This window comes from Maylandia zebra, linkage group LG6, assembly GCF_041146795.1.
Source record: "Maylandia zebra isolate NMK-2024a linkage group LG6, Mzebra_GT3a, whole genome shotgun sequence".
Classification (NCBI taxonomy): Eukaryota; Metazoa; Chordata; class Actinopteri; order Cichliformes; family Cichlidae; genus Maylandia; species Maylandia zebra.
The window spans coordinates 3,589,749-3,613,420 of record NC_135172.1 but is presented as its reverse complement, the minus strand read 5'-3'; the positions used below and the strand labels follow the sequence as shown (position 1 = coordinate 3,613,420).

General features: G+C 40.9%; 1 protein-coding gene across 2 annotated transcripts in view; it reads right to left on the bottom strand.

The window, feature by feature from the left end:
• Nucleotides 1–2,837: 2,837 nt before the first annotated feature.
• The window catches only part of LOC101478712 (deoxycytidylate deaminase), a 29,505-nt gene continuing 8,670 nt past the window's right edge, over nucleotides 2,838–23,672 (bottom strand). The window contains exons 3-12 of one of the 2 annotated variants that reach the window (XM_004562234.5): nucleotides 23,304–23,441; nucleotides 21,641–21,829; nucleotides 19,626–19,724; nucleotides 18,911–18,982; nucleotides 17,479–17,525; nucleotides 14,244–14,343; nucleotides 13,368–13,503; nucleotides 12,874–12,990; nucleotides 6,796–6,892; nucleotides 2,838–3,903 (exon numbers count right to left, since the gene is read on the bottom strand). In XM_004562234.5, coding sequence (XP_004562291.1) covers nucleotides 3,819–3,903; nucleotides 6,796–6,892; nucleotides 12,874–12,990; nucleotides 13,368–13,503; nucleotides 14,244–14,343; nucleotides 17,479–17,525; nucleotides 18,911–18,982; nucleotides 19,626–19,724; nucleotides 21,641–21,829; nucleotides 23,304–23,441 — 1,080 coding nt within the window. In that variant the 3' untranslated portion in view covers nucleotides 2,838–3,818. Of the gene's footprint in view, nucleotides 3,904–6,795; nucleotides 6,893–12,873; nucleotides 12,991–13,367; nucleotides 13,504–14,243; nucleotides 14,344–15,884; nucleotides 16,102–17,478; nucleotides 17,526–18,910; nucleotides 18,983–19,625; nucleotides 19,725–21,640; nucleotides 21,830–23,303; nucleotides 23,442–23,672 lie in introns of those variants that run through there. The other variant, XM_014407272.3, reaches the window with a different exon arrangement.

The window sequence follows — 23,672 nt, the reverse complement described above, 5'->3', positions numbered from 1 at the left end:
TAGACACGTAAATTAAAGATAACACTGCATATACTGTTTTATGCTATGTATAAAAAATGGCTGGTGTCTTGCTTGTGAAATTTTATTTATGTACAAAAAACATTTTAAACATTTAGAACTTTGTAAAGCAAAAAACAACAAAAAGCACATGCTGAGTTGAAAGTCTTTCAAATGAAATAAAAAGTTGAACTCAAAGTACACATGCAGCAAATGAAAACTGCCGCAGACAGTTGTCGTGCCAAGACAGGTATGCCCGACAGAATCTGTTTCCCTGAATCGGGAGCGCGTACTCTGCCTCAGTTACAACCAACTGGATGTGGAAGTAGTGATGTTTTACTTTAATGAATAAGTGAAAGATGAGTGTCGTGACATTAGCGGTCTGTTTTCCAGCAAGGTTTCTCTGCCTTTTCATACAGCTTACTATGAGTTTTGCCCTTGCCACCTCGCTCTTTGCTGTACACCTAGCCTCCCAGTTCTTACTCTTTGCTAATTTCTACTTCGTCAGTCCACCACAAAGACTTCTTGGCCTCTTTCCTCTCTCCAGAGGATACAGGAAATACCCTCTTTGCAGTTTGCCTTAGCTTTGGAGATGGACTTTCTTATATGGTAACTCTTCTGTACCACCCAGAGCACGTCTGAACTCCTCCTGACCTCTGTGCAACATTCTTCCTTATTCATCTTCCATCACTTAATCCTATGCTCTGCCTTCACTCAGGTCCTCTTCTTGATCACCAAAGTCATCCTATAGACTATTATCCGATTCTTCTTGCATCATCTAAACCCTCTTTTCTTGTTATAATCATTCCGGTCAACATCTCCCTGCCACCTTGAACAGCTTCTATGACGATCAGCTGTCCTGCCTGATGGCATTATGAGCTACATCTTCTGCTAGTTCTGCCCTAATTGGCCTTCCAAATTCAGCAAATACCTCCAAAACTGTGTAGCGTCACCTTCATTCGTTTAAACAAATTACAAAGTAGTCATCACTGCTTTGACAAAGTGAAACTAGCCAGCCAGGCAGCCCCCTTTCAATTTTCTATTTCAAGATACCCCCCCAGATAAACCCACTAAGCCCTCAGAAGACACTGGTCCATTACCTCCAGCTTGAGAAATCCTAGCATGCTTCACCTTTAGAACCTCTGCTCATTATCAAGTCCCTCCACATTGCTGTCTGATTTTGGCTTCTCTCACACTACCATCAAGTTTGCTCATTGTCCGGCTTTTCTTCCCATCTCTTCTCCAGCTTCTAACCAAGGAATCCAGACTACCTGAATGAGATCATGGGCCACCCGTCATTGTTGCAAATATGTAAGTGTTACACTTACAATCCTGAAAGAACTTCATAATGCAGTCATTGCTGCAGCAGTAAAACATTTCTTTGTCACCACGTTTTCACACATTTCAGGAGATATTTTGGCCCACTTACACTCAAACTCAGGTGTGGGCCCCTGCTGGCACTGTCCTCTCATTGGAGGGCCACTTTAGTGTTCAAGCAGTACAAAAAACCAACCAAGCAAACGTGAAAACACCCACAAATATTTCTGAAAACATAGTTTTTGTTTGTTTTTTAAAATGTCAAATATTGCATAACAAGACAAAACTGCAAACATGAACACAGTGTGTTTTTCTCACTACAGGAGTGAAGTCTGGAGACAGGCTAGGGTACTCCATGTGCTCTTTATCCACGTTTTTGTTGCCGTCACAGTGTGTTTTGGTTCATTCTAATGCTGGAAGACCCATCCACGACCCATGTTCAGTGTTAGGGAACACGAGACTTTCACTACATGGTTGTGTCCATTGGCTTCTCAGTGCGGTGAAGTCATCCTGTACCCTTAGCAGAAAAACAACCACAAAGGATAACGTTTCCACAACCATGCACAGCTGTGGGGATTGTGCTCTTTGGATCATATGCAGCATTTCTCACATTCCCAACATGGCAGGTCAAAGAGCTGCAGTTTGTTTGATCAGACCTCAGCACTTTCTGCCAAGTCTTCTTAAACCATGTAGATATTCACTGGCAAACTTGAAATGGGTCTCAACAAATGCCTTTGTGAGCAAGGGCAAGTGCTGCAAGATTTTAATGCTCTGCCTTCTGATTATTCACACCCCATGAGGCAAGACTTCACAGAGATTTAAAAACAAAAAACCCCTTCAACCTGGCAATTTTGGTTCAGGAGGCCCACCACGGTCCAGTTAAATGTGTGCAGATTTGTGCAATTTCTTAAAGCAATGGAACAACTGAGTAATACATGTAAAAAGGGAAATCAAGTAAATATGGAAACATCAAAATAGCCATTATTTTAACTGAATCCTTGCATCTCTCCCTTCATCTGTTTTCTTACATCTTTATCTGCAGGTAGTCTTTATCCTTCGAGCCTCTACCAGAGGCCTGGGAGCTCCAGGGTCTGCTGTCCTACCCCTGCACTCTTCTGGATAGAGATCAGAGATGTTGTTCCTGGGCTCTACTGGAGCCACTGGCCCAGTTTGGACAGTTCAGACGACCACTGTTGCCTTCATGAGTGTATTTGTTTATCCACCTTGAGAAATCACGAACACTTCATCTGTGATTGTTGTTTTTTTTCTTACCACTGTTCCTGCTATGGCGTTACCGCCCATCTCTGATGATTACCATCACCATAGCAGGAAAAAACAGTGGTAAGAACACCCCCCCCCCCCACTAACTAAGAATAACAATAACATAAATAATATAATGTGTAACATGGGCAGTATTAATGTGTCCCAGTTTTTTTAGCTGCAGTGACAGTTGACATGGCTGTGAGCAGTGTTTCCTACCTGTGTGGGCCTCAGTGGTGCACGGACACAAAATAAACAAATGATTCGTTTTCACGCGTGTTTAATGAATGAAAGATTTACTGTGGTACAATCAAACATTCTGTTACAAAGGTCCAAAATAACAACGGTGTGCTCTTGTTTCTGACACTTGACTCCAGCTGCAGTAAAGACATTCTTCACTACAGAGGAGGCATTAAAGAGTAGAAGTAAAACGTCAGGGATGGGGTCAAATTTACAGACATTACTTTTGGTAAACAGGTTTGATGAACTTAATTGCAAATAATATTGGCAGCTTCCAGCGTCACACCTCATCCTGTAGTAGATGCAGCTGCACTACATACACGGGGAAATCGTCCTGACTTATCACCAAGACTTAAAACTTGACCTCTGACACCGACTTTGAGGTCAGATGTTGAGGTCACCAGGATTCGACCTCATCCAAGATCTTTAGTCGCTGCACCTACGTCACCTGGATCTGCAGTAATCATATTTACAAAAATACACAATCAGCCTTTCACAGCTTGTTTGCTTAATTAAAACTAGCATTTGGCTCTAATGAGTGATGAGGCTCAGCTGCATGAAGCTAACTCGTATTAACAATATTAAAGCCCAGTATTGTAGAGGTGGCATCAGCCGAGAGGAGGGAAGTAGTGATAAAATACTGAATGCTGAAGCTCCGAGTGCCAGCAGTAATGACAGCATCTCCCAGTCTCAGCTGTGAATGTGAACAAAGGTTAAGTGATCTTCATGGAGGAGAACGAGCCTGGAAGCTTGACAGAAACAGATTTCTGATTTACTCACAACAGTTTGTTCATAAGCCTTATGAATTCCTTGACCCAGAGGAAGTTTTAAAAGAAAAACGTTAAAGCAGCAAATCAAAATATCTAAGATGCCAAAGTCAGGTTATCCTTGAGTTTTCCTTTGGACAAAGCAGGAGGCGAGAAGACAAACACAAAAAGAGGCATCAAAGTCCCTTTGACTCACTGCCTCATTCAACAGCTCCCCAAGGTGAGGCATTTGCATTTTCACTTGGTTGCACAGTTCAGCATTCCAGAGCAGTTAATGGAGCTAAAATCAATGACAATCTCAGTCCTCTTGGGCTTGAACTGCCTGTGAAAACACCAAACACACACAGACTGGTCAGAGACGCACCTTTACACACAGAAAATGCTTAAAGAAAAGAAAATGCACCTTTGAAAGATTTTTATTGGCCTCCTACTCTGATAAGTTATAACAAGGTTCATGTAGAGGTTTGTAACCACAAAAATCCATAGTTCAGCTCACAGACACGTCTTGGGATCTTTTTAAGCCACATCGAGCATCATAACTTGGGTCTAGCAGGTGTTCCTGAAACGGCCCCCGAGTTGCACAGGCCTCCCCGAGTCTTGTCTGTATGATGAGCTTTCTAGAAGTGCAGGGTTACGATACTCGTTTGAAACAACTGTGATACAAACAGTGCTGTGGCTGCAGACAGACACAGCTCTTCCCCTCACTAACAGCAGAGTCCAGACTGTAGAGAACTAATCGTAGCAAATAAAGAGTCGAATCCAGAGCAGCACAGCTGCAACTCAGGCCTGAACAGAGAGGCTGCATGCAGGTCTGTACAAGATAATAAAGTTGATCATTTCTACCTTTACGATTATTTATTAGTGTGTTTCTTATTTTGTTGTGACCAGCTGTGTTCTTATCTTTAAAATGCAGGTGTGATCAGTGCATCGTTCACAGTGAGTGCTCTGGTGGGTACCTTTTTATTTTAGTCTAACAGCAGACCTTATCTACAGCTCATTAGATCTTGTTTTAACATATGGCATAGAAACTGAACATTTAACAGTGTTTCCTGAAAACCCTCTCCTGTCTGATCATTTCCTGATAACATTTACATTTACAATAATTGATTACACAGTGGTGGAGAGTAGACGTTTATCACAGTAGATGTCTTTCTGAAAGTGCTGTAACTAAGTTTAAGAATATAATCCACCCACTGTTATCATCTTCAATGCCCTGTACCAACATAGAGCAGAGCAGCTATCTGAACGCTGCTCCAACAGAGGTCGATTATCTTGTTAATAATTTCACCTCCTCACTACGTACGACTCTGGATACTGTAGGTCCAGTGAACACTAAGGTCTCTAATCAGAAGTACCTGACTCCGTGGTATAATTCTCAAACACGTAGCCTAAAGCAGATGACTCGTAAGCTGGAGAGGAAATGGCGTGTCACAAATCTAGAGGATCATCATTTAGCCTGGAGAAATAGTTTGCTGCTTTATAAGAAAGCTCTCCACAAAGCCAGAACATCTTACTATTCGTCACTGATTGAAGAAAATAAGAACAACCCCAGGTTTCTCTTCAGCTCTATAGCCAGGCTGACAAACAGTCAGAGCTCTGTTGAGCCAACCATCCCTTTAACGTTAACTAGTAATGACTTCATGAACTTCTTCACAAATTAAGTTTTAATCATTAGAGAAAAAATTACCAGTAATCATCCCACAGATGTAATATTATCTACAGCTACTCTTAGTACCATTGATGTTAAGTTAGACTCTTTTTCTCCAATTGATCTTTCTGAGTTAACTTCAATAATTACTTCCTCCAAACCATCAACGTGTCTTTTAGACCCCATTCCTACAAAACTGCTCAAAGAAGTCCTGCCATTAATTAATGCTTCGATCTTAAATATGATCAACCTATCTCTAATAATCAGTTATGTACCACAGGCCTTCAAGCTGGCTGTAGTTAAACCTTTACTCAAAAAGCATCTCTAGACCCAGCAGTCTAATTATAGGCCAATCTCCAACCTTTTTTGCTTTAGTAAAAAACAAACAAACAGTTAAATGTGTAACTTCTTTACACTGACAGAAAAGAGTTTCACTGGTCTGGCCACCTTAGGATCAAAGTGAGCTGTTTGTGGTTGTAAAATGTAAAATGACTTTGATCCCTCTGGTCTATAGGGTTGGTGAAATCTTGATTTGGTACTTTCTTGGGATCACCAGCAGGTGGAGCTGTGGCTGCTCTGCACACCCTTGATCCTATTTTTCAGCCGTTCATCCCAGCTGAGGAAAACGACACGTTTCTCCCGCTGAAACAGGCGCTTTACTTTTCTTTACATCTTCTTTTCCCTTTAAATCAAATACATCAATCATCCTTTTCTGACCTCCATAACAATTCCAAACCTTTCACCACATTTTCACTTGCACAGTTCATTTGTTGTGCTCCCTTCCATGTCTGTCCGCTTAGTTCTCAGATCTGTTGGTCCTTTGTTTATACTGACTTATTGTAAGTCAACACGTCTAAAAGATAGCTGTTGTTGTTAATTGGGGCTATGTAAATAAGCGTACTGTATGTCTTGATGCATGCTCAGTCATCCAGGTAAATCCCACAGTTTGATTGTGTTCATCTGGACGCAGCGCTGTCAGAGGGAGAAACCTCTCGTCACTCATCCAATTTACAAATGCAACCTGAATTTTGTGAATTTGCAGAGTTCTTGGTAACTTTGTAAAGCAATCAAATAGAAATAGAACAAAAATACACCCACTTTAGCCTCTGCACTCAAGAAATGTTTTATTGCAACTGATATAAAATCTGAAGTTTAAGATTTGGATGCAGTTCCACTTACTCGTGCTATTGGATTTAGCATGCATCTATTGGGCAGTCTCAACTACAGTCACAGTATGACAACATTCACAGAGATTTTTCTCTGTACTGAATGAAGGAGGAATTGTGTGAAATTTAGGTGAAGCACCATCATCACAACAACTTTTAAGAACAAGCACAAGCTTTCGTTTTGCTATTTGGCCATAATATCTGCAGCAGTGGGATTCTGCAAGCATGGAAAAGCTTCCTGATACATCCTGAGTTACAACATTCTGAAAGTGTCCGAGACAGACTACTGCAGAAACGTAACCACCGCCTGGCCTGAATTCAGTCTCTGGTCCGGAGTAGTTTGGCCGTACTTAAGGCAACAAAGCATCAGTTTCTCCTTCTAGACTAACGTGTAACTTACCTGCACTCGATCTTTGCCATACTGAGCAGCCTTCTGGAAGCAGTCATTTCAGGTGTGTCATGGTACTTATCAGAAAGATACACCACCTCCTTCAGACCTGGAGAAAGTGAGGGAGGGGTCATAAATTAATCTTATTTGATATTACAGAGGATGGAATATTGCAAATCAATTAAGGTTAATTGATTAAACACTAAGTAACAGACACACCGATGAGGGTTTAACACTTTTTAAATATACACGCTTTTCTGTTCCAAAGGACTGACCCACTCTGCAGCCTGATGTAGCAGTGAATCACATTCTTAAATGTAAAAAAGGCCATCTATGTCCACTGTGAATGACCATTATTGAACAGAGGTGGTGGCCACAACCCACACTCACACTTTGCACCAGGTTACATCGTGTATGTCAAGTTTATTTATAAAGCACATTTAAAAACAACCAAGGCTGACCAAAGTGCTGTACAAGAAAATACAAATATAAAATACAATAAAACACAAGTACATAAAACACCTCACTGATAAAACAATAAATTAAAACAATAAGTTAAACCTTGCTAAAAGCCAATGAGAAGAGGTGAGTTTTAAGAGCAGTTTTAAAAGTTCCTAGGCTTGTGGAGAATCACAAGCGTGAACCTTTAATCTGACAAGTAAGTCAGGTGATAGGATGTGGCTCACCTGAAACCCCTGGAGGTAGTAATAATAATAATAATAACAATAATAATAATAATAATAATAATAATAATAATGGATTGCATTTATAGCGCTTTTCGAGACCCTCAGAGCGCTGTACAATTCCACTGTTCATTCAGTCTCACATTCACACTGGTGGAGGCAGCTGCAGGTGTAGCCACAGCTGCCCTGGGGCAGACTGACAGAAGCGAGGCTGCACCACCTCCGGTCAACACCAGCAGGTGGTAGGTGAAGTGTCTTGCCCAAGGACAAAGACAGACAGAGCTGGGGATCGAACTGGCAACCTTCCGGTTACAAGATGAGCTTCCCAACCCCCTGAACCACGGTCGCCCCCTACGCCCTCTTATCACACCTTGGCTCATATGATAACACTGATGACTAATAGATGGTCAGCGACCACTGGGGTTTAAACACTGTTGGTTTGAAAACAGCCTCTCGTCCTCTTGGATGAGAGGCTGTTTTCATCTTCAAAAAACCTAAAGAAGTCAAACTGCCTTCCTTTCAAGCTCCTAAGACGACCACATCCTGGGTGACCGAGTACCTGCACAGACAGCAAATCGCATTGTTATTATAATTTATGTCTTCTCTGAGCAGTCTAAATCATCTAGAACTAAATGAAAATGTGAATAACTGGGTGGTCTTTGAAACAAATAGGGGGAAAGATGTTGTTCTCACGATGTGGTCAAGCATGCTGCAAACACTGGTACTTAGAAAATGTGCCAAGAAGAGGCAGAAAATGAAAGCTGACTGAAACAGATGCCACACACCTCAAACTTTTAAGTACTGGGAGAGAAAAGAAGATTACTGCTACGAAGAAGTCTTAACTAGTCTGAGAAGATTTTCAGAATGACCATAATCAGACAACTGAATGAACAAGGCTGAAAAAGGAAGAATAGCTGCTAAGAAGCAGCGACTGAGCATTAAGGAGGTCAACAAATGTACAGGAAGACTTCAGATCTGTCAGGGAGCTGCAGGTGACTGCAACTAGGTACTGTTCCTGTGCACGCACACACACACGCACACGCACGCACACACGCACGCACGCACGCACGCACGCGGGGTTACATTTCTGGAAACAACATGGGGAAATTTGTGAAAATTGACATTGTCTACGACAGCATCTTGTTGCATCATGGAAACCCTTCTGGACTGTTGTGGGCACCAACAAGACAAAGGCCACAAGCAAACTTTAAAGCGACGCCGAGCTTAACTAACCAAGAAAAAGTAACTTTGATTCGGACAGTCCGTCAGTTCAAGTACTCAAGTGTGGACTTTAATTCCACTGCACACTTTTGGGATTTGGTGGATTTGGATGGATCACACAAAGTTTCATCCAAAGCAGGTCGATGGGAACAGCTAGAAACCTTTTGTAAGTCACTAACAAAAGAGCATCACAGCAAGTACAAGAGCAATGCCAGAAAACATGCAAGCTGTTATCAAAGCCGAGAGAGGCCATAAAAATACTGTTTCTAACAAGTTTCTTTGTAGAATAATAGCTGGGCACAAATGGAAATGTGCTTTAATCACAATTTTTTAAATAGTTTTGACTCTACTTGACAACATATTTTAAATCAGTCATTATGGGATGGAGGTGTGGACTTTTAACTGAATATATAACTCTTACAAGGGACAAGTCACAGAAAGACAAATACAGTCGTCTGACTTTGTTGGGTGTCTGCTACACTGTTAACCTTTGCTGTATTTTTCACAGTAAAATACCACAAAATGCCCAGTAACTTACCTGAAAACATTTCTACAGTTAATTACTGTAATTTGCTTTGCATTATGGGTATATTAAGGTTATTTACATTTACTTACTGTATTTTTTAAAATTGCGGTAGTAGTTATACCTACCGTTAACACATTAGCAGTAGTGCTACTGTATTATGTGATTTGAATGGTTCATCATACTGTTTGTGTATTTTTACTCTTTCAGTGGTTGGTTGCAATAGTGCATTACATTTTAACTCTTTCACTGCCAACCATTTCCAGATTTTCCTCCAACCTATGCCATTTGTCAGTATGATACCAGTGAAAGTATTATGGTTTTGACTTTTTAGGGGACTTGCCTGTGTGTAAGGTTCAAGAATTCTGATCATCTAATCTGCTGCATGCAGTTGTATGCACATGCACAGCTGCTGCAAATGTGTGCTTGCCACTGCGTTGCCAAAGGCGAACTTCAGTCAGTGGAGAATATTGTAATAATTTGGCGGAGGCTTCTCAGTCGAGCAGTAACTGAATTGCTCATTTACTGAACGTGCAACATGTACAGAACTCTTCTGGGAACTAGTCAACCCAACTTAGTGAAACACACACTGAATGCATGCTGGCCCCGCCCACCCACCCACCTACCTCTACCAACCACCTCTACCAACCACCACTCCATATCCTGACTGACATGACCTGTGATCCAGTGATTGACAGGAGAGGAAAGACAGTCCAACTTTGTTAACTCTTCATTACGATATGCTCGAGAGGACAAAAGATTTTGCACCTCGTTATTGTTGGACCTCTGTGTGGAAACTGCAAACGGGACGTCATAAGGTAATGCAAAGGACTCTCCTACCTAACATACTCGTTTATTAATTCTTAAGAGCATATATATTTTTTGTGTGGGGGGGGGGGGCTTAAAATCGGTGTTAGCTTGGTCGAAATAGCACATTAGCTGAATTATTCTGGAAAAAATAGGTTGTGTGTGTTTTTTTCTTTTCTTATTTAAATATATATTTAGATATATATTTTCCACGGGGAGGGGCGAAGAACACAGGCGCAACGACAGTCTTTGTCTTTTTCCCGCCGACTGTGGTGCATTGTCCTCCTGCGCTTCTGTTCTATGACTATTGAGAAGCTGGCCATGCTAACAGTGGGACATTTAGCTTCAGCTAAAGCAGCAGGTAAAAATACACATTTAATGAGAATAAAGAAAGACAACTTTTTTTTGGAAATTTAGAGACTGCTAAAACAATCTTATCCAGTTTTGAGCTTGCTCATGTAGGTTAGCCTGCTTTATTTAATTTTGTGTGAGCTGCAGTGCACAACATTAAAAAGTTAATATAACATTAGGTTGGTGGCATGAGGAACTCCAACCTAAGTTTAATATTTATTATTTTTTTAAGTGGGAAGGGGAGCATGTTTTTTTCCCTTTAATACAACGTCTTCCAGGGTCTTTTTCATAGGAAAACCGTGTAACGTCTGTGTTAGGTTGGTCAAAAGAGCAATTAGTTGAATTATTCTGGAAAAGATGGGTTGTGTTTTTTTTTTCTTTTATTTACTTATGTAAATATATTTTTCAAGGGTTAAATAAATGCAACATTAAATTGACAATTGTCTCTCTGTCTTTTCCCGCCTCAGTGTTTGTGTTTTAAAGGCTTTTTCCACCAAGATGTCTGTTGAGAGAGAGATGACCTTACCCATCACACCAAGGGTAATAGCGCTTGGTAAGTAAATACTTTCAATCCTCTTGTAATATTTTTGTAAAAAATCTATGTAATTATTGTGGTATTTGTACCCACAACAACTTACTTAACAGGGGTTTGTCTGTTTTATATTGTATAAAAATAGAATACACACAGTTTGCTGCTGTTTCTCTTATTATACACAATGACCAACAGGAAAAAACAGCCTAACATTTCAGCACAGGCCAAAATGCCAAAACATTAGGCAGTTTTTTCCTGTAATTGATCATAATTTTCATTACATAATAAATAATAAGAGAAATAGCAGCAAACCGTATGGATTCTATTTTTGTACAGTGTGAGGCCTGCTATCCAGCATTCTTGTGGAAACCTTATTTGTAAGGGTGAGCACATTGTCTTATTGGACTCTTGTCTGTTTTTAGGGAATAATTTCATGTCTGCAAGCCGCTGGATGATCAGTTTGGAGGGCAAGGCATTTTATGAGCCTGAGCAGATGCATGACTTTGCCAGCACCCTTGCTGTCTTCTTTGCGTCATACTACGTTTTCAACCTTGAGTATCAGGAGTCAGCGTCCATCACACAGGAGATGATACAGAGGTAAATACTTTACACCATTAAAGCTTACACCATTTAAGAATGAAATATATGTGATAGCTTGACTACAGTTGCAGAAACATATAGGTGATTGCTGTAATGTATGTTTTAATTTTGAAATTAAAGCAGCCTTTTTTCCGTTAAAAGGTTCTTTATGAGGATCAATCCAGACATGGGAACAAAATGCCCTGCAAAACTTGGTACAAGCTGCAAGACAGGTCGTGTCGTAAAGAGGAAGGTTACAAGCATCAGCCCTCGGATCACCACCTTCCTCCAGCGGCTCTCTGAGTTTGAATGGAGGACTTCCAACTAGGTAAGAATACAGAGATGATAATATCTTTTACATAGCTGATAATTATATACATACTGTACACACATCCATACAACAGTATGAATGATCTCAGACAGATGTGAACAAGTGAATAACCTGAGCAAACATGAATATTGATGATGTGTCTTTGACAGGTGGTGATAAAGACTACACTGAACCCGACCATCCTGGTAACGGAAATCTAAATCCCATGTCACATTCTATTTCCTGGGACCCACTGATAATTATTACATTTTGTAAATGATTTTTGTTTTACAATTGTAATAGTTTATTTAATGTTCATGCTGGTGGGTTTGTCCTGTTTTTAGTGGAATGAAAAACTGTTTTCCTTAAAAAAAATCAGACACAGAAAGGTGAAGGACTGTGTAGTTTTCATGTACGCTTCTATTTATTTTGGTTATTGACATTGTTTTTATTCAGTTGAAAAATGTTTTTCTTGTTAAAAAAAATATCAACAATAAATGTTGGTTTAATTCACTATTCTGAGACTACTTTATTGAATTATATTGTTTTTTGTAAATGTTCTTATATTGAATATGAATGTTAACATTATTTTTATTTGCTGTAAAACACAATTACAGTCTAAACAAATTATACTGTACACAATTACAGTGTTATACCATAAACCACATTTGCAGTACAGTGATACTATAAAACTTAATCACGGTAAGTCTTTCTAACTGTAAACCACGTTTACAGTAAAGCTGTTATACTGTAATATATGTTTACAGTAAAGTGGTTGAACTGTAAAACATCACAACAGTAAAGATACTGTAGATCAGTAATTACAGTAACTTACTGGCAATAGTGTTGCCAGTAAGTTGCTGTAAAAATACAATAAAATGTCTAACAGTGTAGATTTGTTATTCAGACAAACTGGTGATGGCTAACCAATCAGACCATAATAATCCATTATTATTATTATTATTATTAAAAATGAAGTGAGTTCTGCCAACATTGGCGGCTGTGACTCCTAATATTATTACCTGGACCTTCATGAATCAGTATGAATGTAGAAACAGTTACAGTGTGTGCTGTTAATACTCACCTGCCTGAATAATGAGCTTGGCACACTCATTACAGGGGAACAACGCCACATACATGGTGCAGTCCTTCACATCAGCACTGTTCTTATTCATAATAGCATTCAGCTCTGCGTGGCACACTGTGAGACACGACATCGAAACAAACCTCAGTCACTAAAACACACTGCAAGTTTGATAGCACTTCATCATGTAGCCTCTGCTGCCCCCAACTGGCCAAACGTTTGAAAATTTTCCACCCACTTCCATGATCACAGGTGCATAAAATCACACACAGATAAACATCTGTGAAAGAATGAGTCGCTCAGGTGTGAGGGCAGATGAACAGATACTTTTGGCAGTATGGTGCAAATGTAGATAGGATTTGGTTTACTCCAGACATTCTCCCACACATAAGGTGGATGAAAGCAGGAGTGCTTTGTTACTTTAATGCACCAAATACACCATTTTAAAACAAGCTGTTGTAGAAGAAAGCAAAAATGACAGTGTGCATTCTCACCATAAGGGTATTTAGTGTCAAGCCGGTCATCAGCAGAGCGAGACCATGGCAGCAGGTCATCATTACAGCCATTAGGCATACCATTGTAACCGATGCCCACTATCTTATTCTCCTGGTTCACTATACATGCTCCCACCTGTGAGAGACACCGAGACAGAGGGACATAAAGAGAGGGACACACACAAAGAACTGATTCCTATATTTATAAAAACAAGACCATCAAATTAAAATTATTATACCACCACGTCCTATTTTACAATAATGCATGCCCCAAATTCGCTCCCTGACAGACTTTCTAATATTCAGCTCACCTTAAATTTGTGTGTGTTTTCTCTTTCTTTCATCTGCATATTTAAATTGGGAGGAAATACAATTTTTGGGGCACGTTCAATTTTTCCCTGTTTTTCTTTCCTTCAGAGTCTGAGTAACTGTGTTAAATAATCATTACATCAACAGTGAACATCACATCTGAGCAGGCCTAAACCTTGTCTCCCTGTTTTTGGACAGCAAGAGGAAACAAACTAAACTAGGATTGTGCGAAGACAGCTTGACAATGAAGGTGACGTTTGACCGTTTTCACATTAAACTATTGCATTAGAAACGTTCCTGCTAATACATTATATTTTAACACAATGGGAGATTGTGCCTTTCGGCCGGCCTGGGAGCTCCTCAGTGTCCTCAGACAGCTGGGGAGAGATGAGCGAGCAACCACACATTCTCATGCCAACATGCAAATGACAACAACAACAGTAAACTCATAGTAAAAGACTCTTCTAAACCTGAACCACACCTCAGTTCTGTACACCAGAAATTTGGATATGAACTCATAGTAAAGTATCTGTTTCAGCCCTGACAAATAAGCAAACGCAGACGTACCTGGGAGCTCGGGTCTTTGCTTCTTTGTGCTGACAGAAAAGCCACAGCCATGAAGTACTCTGGCCACTCAAGGTAGTCCTCTCTTTTCTTGGTTTTGCCACTATAGAGAAAAAACCCAAGAGATTTATGAAGTTATGTGAGAGAAAACAAAAACTGTCCAATTCTGGTTTAAGGGACTTCACAGCTTTGTGAGCCGTCACTCTGGTACCTCACCATCAATGTTACGATTCAGTTTGTGTTATCTGATGTGTACATTCGTATGTATTAATTGATGAGCTGCCAAAACAATCATTTACATATAAACACCACAGAGTCTCCTGAGTAGAAGCTCAATGTGCATAACCTTTAGTAAAAGCTTGAACATAATGGTTTTCAGTATCAGCACTTGTAACAAGACTGATACTATTCAGATATACACCAATTAGTCACAACATTAAAACCATGTCACTAATACTCTGTAGATCTTCCTCCTGCCCCAAAATCAGCTAAGCTGTCAGAGTATGGAAAGAGTGGACACAGTGCCTGTTGTGTCTGGCACTGGGATGTTGCTCTGGCTGCCCTCTGCAGCAGTTTACAGGGATGGTAGGGTGCCAGCGTTAGTGTCCAACAGACAATGACAACACTGAGAGTTTTTAATTATATTAAAAGATGAATAAGAATTGTATTACTATTTAGTATTGCACATTTTTTTTTAATTAACATTATGAATAATAAAAATAATATTTCCCCCAAAATGACTCACATAAGCCCCCTGACAAACAAACCTCTGTACTGAGCCACAAACGATAACACAAACTACTGAGAGCCACGGGGCTTATGTTTGGAGAAACAAGGGCCAGATGTGCAACCAAAGAAAACTGTCCCAGCAGAGAAAAAGCAGAGGCGGCAGTGTTAGGCTGTGGGAGATACTTCCTAGTGTCTGGAAAGAGGGAACTCATCGAGGTGGAAGAAATCATGAAGACAGAAGGATAATGGGAAGATGATGAAAGCTTTAAGCAGTCAACAGCAAAACTGGGTCTGTTGTTGCAACAAGGACCAAAACATGTGTCGATCTCGGAAAACTCCACTTCAAGCGAGACTAAACAGATAACCTGGAGTACAGGAAGTGTATTTGGGACTGACGTCACTCCCGATTATCGTGTTTGAGAGAATAAATGTAGAAAAAACGGGATTTAATTTGGTTCTCGGCAAGGTAGAGCCGTGCAGGTATCACTGGGAGCAGCATAATACTTTGCGCTTATCAGGAATAGAGCCTCTGCACACGGTGAGTCAAAATCCACAACAGTGCAGATTAAAGGTTCACGCTTTTACTATTGGATCGGTAACTTGGGGTATGTTCCGACCTTTTATGCAATTTTTTTTTTGGCATTCCACAAAATCTCTCCAACTGGGAACTTCCGGCGATGCAGGAACGCACCATAAAACTCGAAACGTCACTAACAGCCCAGTGAGACAGTTTTACGACCTCCGAGCATTAAAAATAAATGTGAAAAACACTGTGACGGACTGATAAATGAAAGACATTGGCTCAGGGTGGAACATATACTAAAACACTACGTAACAGCGCACCACAAGCGGACAGACTCAGCTGCTTCTCGGTGGAAATCCGAGCCTTTCCCGTCACGTGTAGAGAAAGGTTACCTGTTTAAACTAGAACGCTGTTGGGTTTCTTCCATATTGTAACAAGTAACTGGTATAAATCCCTCTGACAACGGCAGCCTTTGTTGATACCGCACGATGGTCGCTACGACACCGTGAACCACGTCACAACACAGGAAGAAATCTCCCGCGCTTAAGGCCGGACTGTGAGGAGTTTTTCTGCCCTGACTTTTGCTTCAAAGGACTGCAGCTTCTTCGGTCACAGTGGCGGATCGAGAAAGTCTTACAGGGGTGGGGCAGGGTGGCATATACGTCGTTGGTAAAGTACGTGAAAATCACCTATATGTAAATGGAGCCAACAAAGCACTTTAAAACTATTTATTATATCATTCTCTCCACAGCAGGCTGAAGAGCCTCCTGTAGACCCGCCCACATGTAACTCACACTGGGTTGATTGTGTTAGAGGACAGGACAGTGCTCTTCCTTGATAATTATTCACACAATGACCATATGACACATTTATAGTAAGTTTAACATTAATGACGTTTCTTATTGGCCAAAGGTCCTTGTACCCCCTCAACTGAACTGTACAGATCCACTTCTTTGAACTATGACATTCAGTCATAATGAAAACGATAAACACCCACATCACTAATTACTTGAGCTCAAGCTCTAAGAACATAATTAGAAGGTTAACAGCTGCCATATAAAGAGCAGCACTTGTGAAGTACACTTCATGTCTGTTTGGCACTAACAGGTCATTCATCAGCTTGTGCAGCTACACTATAGAGATAAAATTCAGGTATTTGCAGTCAACAAGCTACAAGGGTATAAAAGTGGCTCATTCTAAGGAGCTCTGAATTCTGAGCACGGTAACGTAATAGCATGGCACCTTTGCAACAAGTCCCTCTCTCCTATATTCTGTGACCAGCTGTAAGTAGTATTACTGCAAAGTAAAAGAGTTCAGGAAGCCCACCAAATCTGTAGCCAAACGTTAAAGAGGGAGGGTCACTGACTGATGAACTCATGGTGCACCAGGACCTTTATTAAGACAAAAGTAACAAAAACATCATGTGAAATCACAATTTTCCATTTTAGTGCTGGAACTGGTGACACCAGCAGACTCTTGTATGCGAGGCTCTCCCAGAGCGCTCTGTTTCTGGTGGAATGCCGTTCAGTCGGACGCAGGTCAGGTGACTGATAATATTCAGTCTTTACCCTAAAAAGCTCTTTGTCTGAATCGTTGTGCTGATAACTTTCTGTTGATGCATTGAGCTGACTGTGAGTGCTCCGGTTTACATCTCTGCATGAATTATATTGATGCTGTCAAACCTTTTACTCCCTTTGATATCTCTGTCTGTTTGTTAAGCCTCACTATTTTTCTCTGATTAAACTCATTAATGGGTGGATATGTACCTGTATAATAAGTATACAGTATACTAAAGTATAGTAAAGCTTTAGTGCACTAAAGCTTTGAGTGTTATTATTCAGTGTGTTGTGGATGATTCAGTGTGCAACAGACTGGAGGTGCTCTTCAGCCTGCAAATCTCACAGTTAAAGAAGTATAACTGCATCAAAACAGCTTTACACTGAAAATCAGGCTGCTTCTACTGCAGAAGTACAATCAGGTACTTACAAGTTGGCAACGTTTTGTATCCCGTCAGTAGCCCATTTACACTCTTCCTAAACAAACAAACAAACAAACAAACAGCAGGTTAAGAAATAAACACTTCAATTTGGACACCTTGGAAAGTTTTCTGTTTTCAAATGACACAATCTCAAACACACACACACACACACACACACACACACACACAGGTGATGGCAAAGCTGCGTGTAGCCACAGCCACCCTGGGGCGCACTGAGGAGAGGCTGCTGGACACTGGTGCCACCGGGCCCTCTGACCACCACCAGTAGGCAATGGGTGAAGTGTCTTGCCCAAGGACACAAGGACCGAGACTGTCCGAGCCGGGGCTCGAACCGGCAACCTTCCGGTTACAAGACAAACTGCCCACTCTTGAGCCACGATCGCCCAAATAAATAAAATCCAGGAATAATGTTCTCAATTGGTCAGTAAATGGTGATTTCCTACCAAGTTTGGTCTACAAAATAAGTTTCTGTAGTGATAGCAGAGATAAGCCAGAAGTCGTCCTCATACGCCCAAATATGGGCCTTGTACCAGGAAGCAAGTTTAACATACCCAGGGTATCTTTTTGTTCTGGATTCACTGACACTAACATCAGCAATCACGGTGAATGGTCACATGAAGCTGGTTATCAACCTGTTAAGTTACCCTGGCTTTCCTAATCTAGGTACACGCACGTGCAAGGGGTGACACTGGCAACATCTGACCAATCCCACTGAATACTGAGCAGCAGCTTTAAATGTGTCAGACAGTAAGACTGGAAAAAATCTACTATAAAGAAAGAAAAGAAAAGCTGGCAAAAATGCCAACAGACTTATTCCATTAAATGAACGTTTAAATTAGCATAAGACAGTTTTGTATTTTTTAGCTGCATCTCAGATGGTGTTGAACAGTCTGATGGAAAGCATAAATATAAAAACATAATTAAGTGTAAATTTATTCTATTTGCGACTGATATAAAGTACAATTAGGTGTCCTGAGACTTAATTATAGGCAGTGATTTAATGATTCCACAAAATCCCAGAACACTCCATGTTAGTGACTGAGCAAAACTACAAACATCTCAAATGAATTTTCCTAAACGACTGTGTGATTTCTACCATATCATGTTGAGGTTTCTCTTTAGATACGTGTCACTGTGACTCGCAGCCAAAGAAGTCGTGGAGGTGCCAGCAGGTCTAAATGAATGGTACTTAATTGCATAGACAGCATAACAGAACAGAATTTAAAATAATAACACAAAATTTAAAGTATGGTTAACTCATTCCAATCATGAGAAAGCTTGAAAACATAAGGTTTTCAACTCAGCTTAATTACCTTTTTTTCCAAATTACTCAGTGCACAAACAGTCAAGAAGGTCACATGTCTACACTTTGGTCTATTACGACTACAACACAGGACAGATAAGGAGCAAATTACTCACCTTTGAAGGATCAATTGTGTAACTGGAAGCATGTGATGAGGTAGACGACTGGCATGGCTGTGTATTGTGCACCTAAAAAAAGACGAGAAGGCAAAAGGAGATGCAACTAAAATGGCCATTTTTAAACCATTTGGGTAAACTGGTTGCAGATTACCAATCGTTTAGAAAAGGTGGTTTAATTTAATCTGAAAAAGCCGATTCACGAGGTCCTGATTCGATTCAATTAAATTTGGACTCAGATATAAAAATATGGATATGCACTTATAAATGATCAGAATTATAATATATTTCCTGTCTATGTATAAAACCAAAGCTGACACTGTGAGACTTCATCAGAGGTGTGAGCATCACAGCAGAGGCCTTTGTGTCAAAGTGACTGAGGATCAAACAGAGAAACATGAAGCAGATTTTCCTGGATTGGCTTTTTATAGCAGATAATCTTAAAAATATTCTGCAGTAGAACAAAAACGTAAGAAAACCATCAATCAGCATCTGAACATGACCTGATGCTGCTGAAGTGAAGCAGAGCAAAGTTAGAGGTTTGATTACAGACACAGCTGAGAGTTTTGCAATTTGGCATCAAGTTTACATTTGTTCGATATAAATTTGATTTGAATCAGGAAATCAATGTTTTAAACCCACCCCTAATCAATTGCCACGTATCAACAGAATTACAGGGAGAAAAGCAGACGTCACAGCATGTGCACACACCTACCTCTGTATTTCTCTGTTCGAATTTTGTTTCCAACAGCAGGACTCTGCTTATCAGCTTTTCCCAGCTTTCTCTGGATACGGTGACGACTTCTCCCACATTCTGGAAAAGAATATGATAATTACAGAAAAGAAGCGCTCGGGTTATTCTCTTTCCTGTTGTCTATCAGAGAGAAGACTAAAACAAGACTAAAGAAAGGGCAACATATTTTAAATAAGTAGGGAGTATCTTAGCTTTGTCTGTTTTCCTGCCTTGCTCCAGGCGTTTCTCCAGAATACTGACCTTGCTGAGGCCAGACACTGCATAGCTGAGCTTTTGTTACCATCCCTGAGTTTGGACCCAGTGTTTTCAGTTGAACGTTTTTCAATATTGATATTTTAAGCGAAGTAGATGAGCGCTTTCTCATCTACTTCAGTTCTGGGTTTTAGTTTATTTTGCATCCTTAGGGTCCCCAATGAATCTTGTTTCCACTGTGGTCCCTGTGCTTCTGTAGCTTTGTCTGTTTGTGATTCCATGTTTTGTTACTTCCTGTACTTAAGTAGGCTTTTGTCTCCTGTGCTTCAATGTCCAGTTTAGGTCCAGTTGCCTTGTCATGCCTTATTTGTTCCCTTTGTGTCCCTCTGTAGTTACTCTCATCTCCTCAGTCAGTCATGTGTCCATGTATTTTGACCTTTTGTCTGTGTCAAGTAAGCATATGAATGCTCAGTTGTTCTCCCAGTGTCTCCCAGTTTGTTCCTGCCACTCTTCTTCCTTGTCCTCATCACCTGCCATGTTTCTATTGTCTCCATGTGTGTTCTTTGCTGTGTGACTCCTTTGCTACCTAGTGCCATGGTTTTCTCTAATTGCCTAGTGTTCTGTATTCCTGGCTCCAGTGAGCTCTTTATTTTGCATTTCTGGAATGTCACATGCAATAAAGCCGTTTTTGAGTTCAGGTTTTGCCTCTCGAGACCTGCATACTGGGTCCAAAACCTGTCTGCCATATACACCACTCATGGTGTTGACATGTGTTCAACCTACCCTGAACATATCCTCAGACTTTCATGGCTATTAAACTTTGAGACGCACTGAATCTTTTAAGATTTTTTGACATCATTTGTTAAAGAATGTCCAGTATATTGGACATGATACACCCACCCTGCTAGGGAAAACAATGTGCATTTCCCGACTGGTTGTAAGTGACTGCGGGAGGTGACGGTAGCAAAACTTCAGAAAGTGTGACACAAGCTTCAAAGTGAAAGAGCTGTACCCAACATCTCTCAAAGCACAAATGGTCTCAGTTTCCAATTTGCACTTTCCACAGATTCATTATAGCTTGGAGAGTTGCCAGCGAGTGTTTATAAATAAATTTGTTACTTACGGACAACTATGGCAACTATGGGGCGATCGTGGCTCAAGAGTTGGGAGTTCGTCTTGTAATCGGAAGGTTGCCGGTTCGAGCCCCGGCTTGGACAGTCTCGGTCGTTGTGTCCTTGGGCAAGACACTTCACCCGTTGCCTACTGGTGGTGGTCAGAGGGCCCGGTGGCACCAGTGTCCGGCAGCCTCGCCTCTGTCAGTGCGCCCCAGGGTGGCTGTGGCTACAATGTAGCTGCCATCACCTGTGTGTGAATGGGTGGATGACTGGATATGTAAAGCGCTTTGGGGTCCTTAGGGACTAGTAAAGCGCTATACAAATACAGGCCATTTACCATGCTTGCCAACAAATCAATCACACGGTGCTGTTTGCCAACTGGTGAGCGAATCACAGGTCTGTCTGACCGGGGCTTTACCAGAGATGTTCCCATCAACCTCGAGTAACCACTTGCAATTGGTCAGGGAGTACCCAGTTTCCCCCTCACAACCAGTACTTGCCAGATGGCCACTGACTATCGTCAAAGCCTGTGTGATTTGGGCCTTATTCATTTTATTCTAAATTATCATCACGATTTTCACGGGTGGAGACAAGTTAATGTCACATGGTTAGCAGTCACGTGTTAGTAAAATCTCAAATAACCAACATCTGTCACAGGAGTTCACTAACATGGAGGCTGTTGTCCTTATCCTCTTTTCCTGGCAGCTCTGCAGCGTCACTGCTGGAAGAATCAGGGGAGTGTACGTCACCAGAGGCACATGTTCCATTATACAAGGACAATGGTTCAGTATGGGAGGAGTTTGTGGGAGATGTCATAGGATTTTCCATGTGATGTATGACAAATGACTTCCTGGATACCTAAAATAGATAAAAACACAACGATCAGCTGTTAATGTTACATTATTATCGTCACGCCTCTCTGTAAACGTGATCCTCCAAACATCTGTGAACGGCTTTCAGTTAACAAAGACATGACTTTCTTTGAGTGCCTGTCGCATTGAGTAAACTGCATCACTGATGTACAGTTGTGTACAATGCTATGCCATTCTCTGGACATCAGCTGGTCATGTACGACTTCACACCAGACTTAGGTGCCAGAGCATTCGACTCTGGGCTACAGGACTGCTGTATGGTAACCGTTTCTCACACTGTGAGGTGGAACTATGGGCTGTGACTGATGAAGCTTCCAAAGTCCACAAGAACACACAAGTACGCATATTGATAAATGGCCCACGAGTGGGGTTGAGCTGTACCATACAGTGGAAGAAATGCATATGTACTTTATTGTTACCATTTTTTAAACTGGCAAAAACAAAAAAAAGCACATGGGTGGCAGTTCTGTTTTATTTTTTAACTGGCAGGTCCACTGGCACGATTATTCAGCAGCAACCACCCCATCTCATGTCCATAATTTGTCTCTTTTTTCCACTGCTGGAGAATATCAAGGCAGCTCTCTGATGTTATGAAATGTATTGAATGCCAATGAAGTAAATGACAGTGTATTTGACCACTTTAGCACCTCTGCTGTTTTCTGTGTGGCTGCAAACTGTGGTACAAATGGTATTTCTATTTATCACTGTGAGAACAAACAAGTCTGACTTTTAAAAGTCAACACACTTGTATTTGGTTCAGAAAAATCATCAGAAACATTCTTAATATTAGACTTTTTTGGCCTAATATATTCATCCTATACTACATATGATTTGTGGTGAGTATGTAACAGTTATAGTTTAATGTAGTAACTAATAATCAGTACATTACACTGCTGTGTTACACTGTTACTCAGCTGAATTGTGTGTGTCTCAGTGGTTTGTCCTCTGAGCCATTCAAATGTTTTGGGGGGGTTTTTTCGGGGCTATTTTCGGGGCTTTTCTTTATTTCTTTCACTGTCCTTTCTTTACTGAGACAGGACAGTGAAGAAAAGACGGGAAAGCTGGGAACGAACAGGGAGAAGACACAAGAAATGGCCTCAGGAAGGATTCAAACCTTTGCCTCTCCAGTAGGCGTGCAGCATATGGGTCACCTACTTGAACCAGTGAGCTATACTGGTCCCTGTGGAGATCCTGTTCAGAGTAGTTAACAGTATTTTTTACTCAGGAATAAAACATTGAGCAACTCTCTGTACCTTTGGATATTATTATATCTTGTGACAAGTCATATATTAAATGTTTGCTTTGAGAAACTTGGAGTGAGAAATGACTGGTGTAACACAGTGTGCCACTTGTGACCCAGCAACAAACACAAACTCAAACACACTACAGAAACTTCTGGAACAAGCGCTCTCCATTTGAGGCAAATACATGGAAATAAAAACAAATGGCAGGTTTCGTACCTTCTTCAGCTGGCTGTGTTTCTGCAGGACCAAATTAATAATGTCACAGATGACAGAGATTTTCCTTTGAGAGAAGCCCCACTGCAGGAACTGCTGCTTGGTCAGCAAGGGCTTATACTGGAAGATATCTCGTAACACCTTGACAGACAAAACGGAGACAGGAAACACACTCACAAAGCTGGACACATTGTTACAGGACTGAATGGACTTTCTTATAAAGCACTTTTCTACTGTAAATGGGATTAAAAGTAGAGAGAGCGGGCTCGCTGTCTGCTCTTTGGTCAGATGGAGGCAGTGTACACAGTACGTGCTACAGCCAGTCTGTGTGTACTCCTGCTGTTGCTGGTCCACGATGAAGAGTGAAGCACA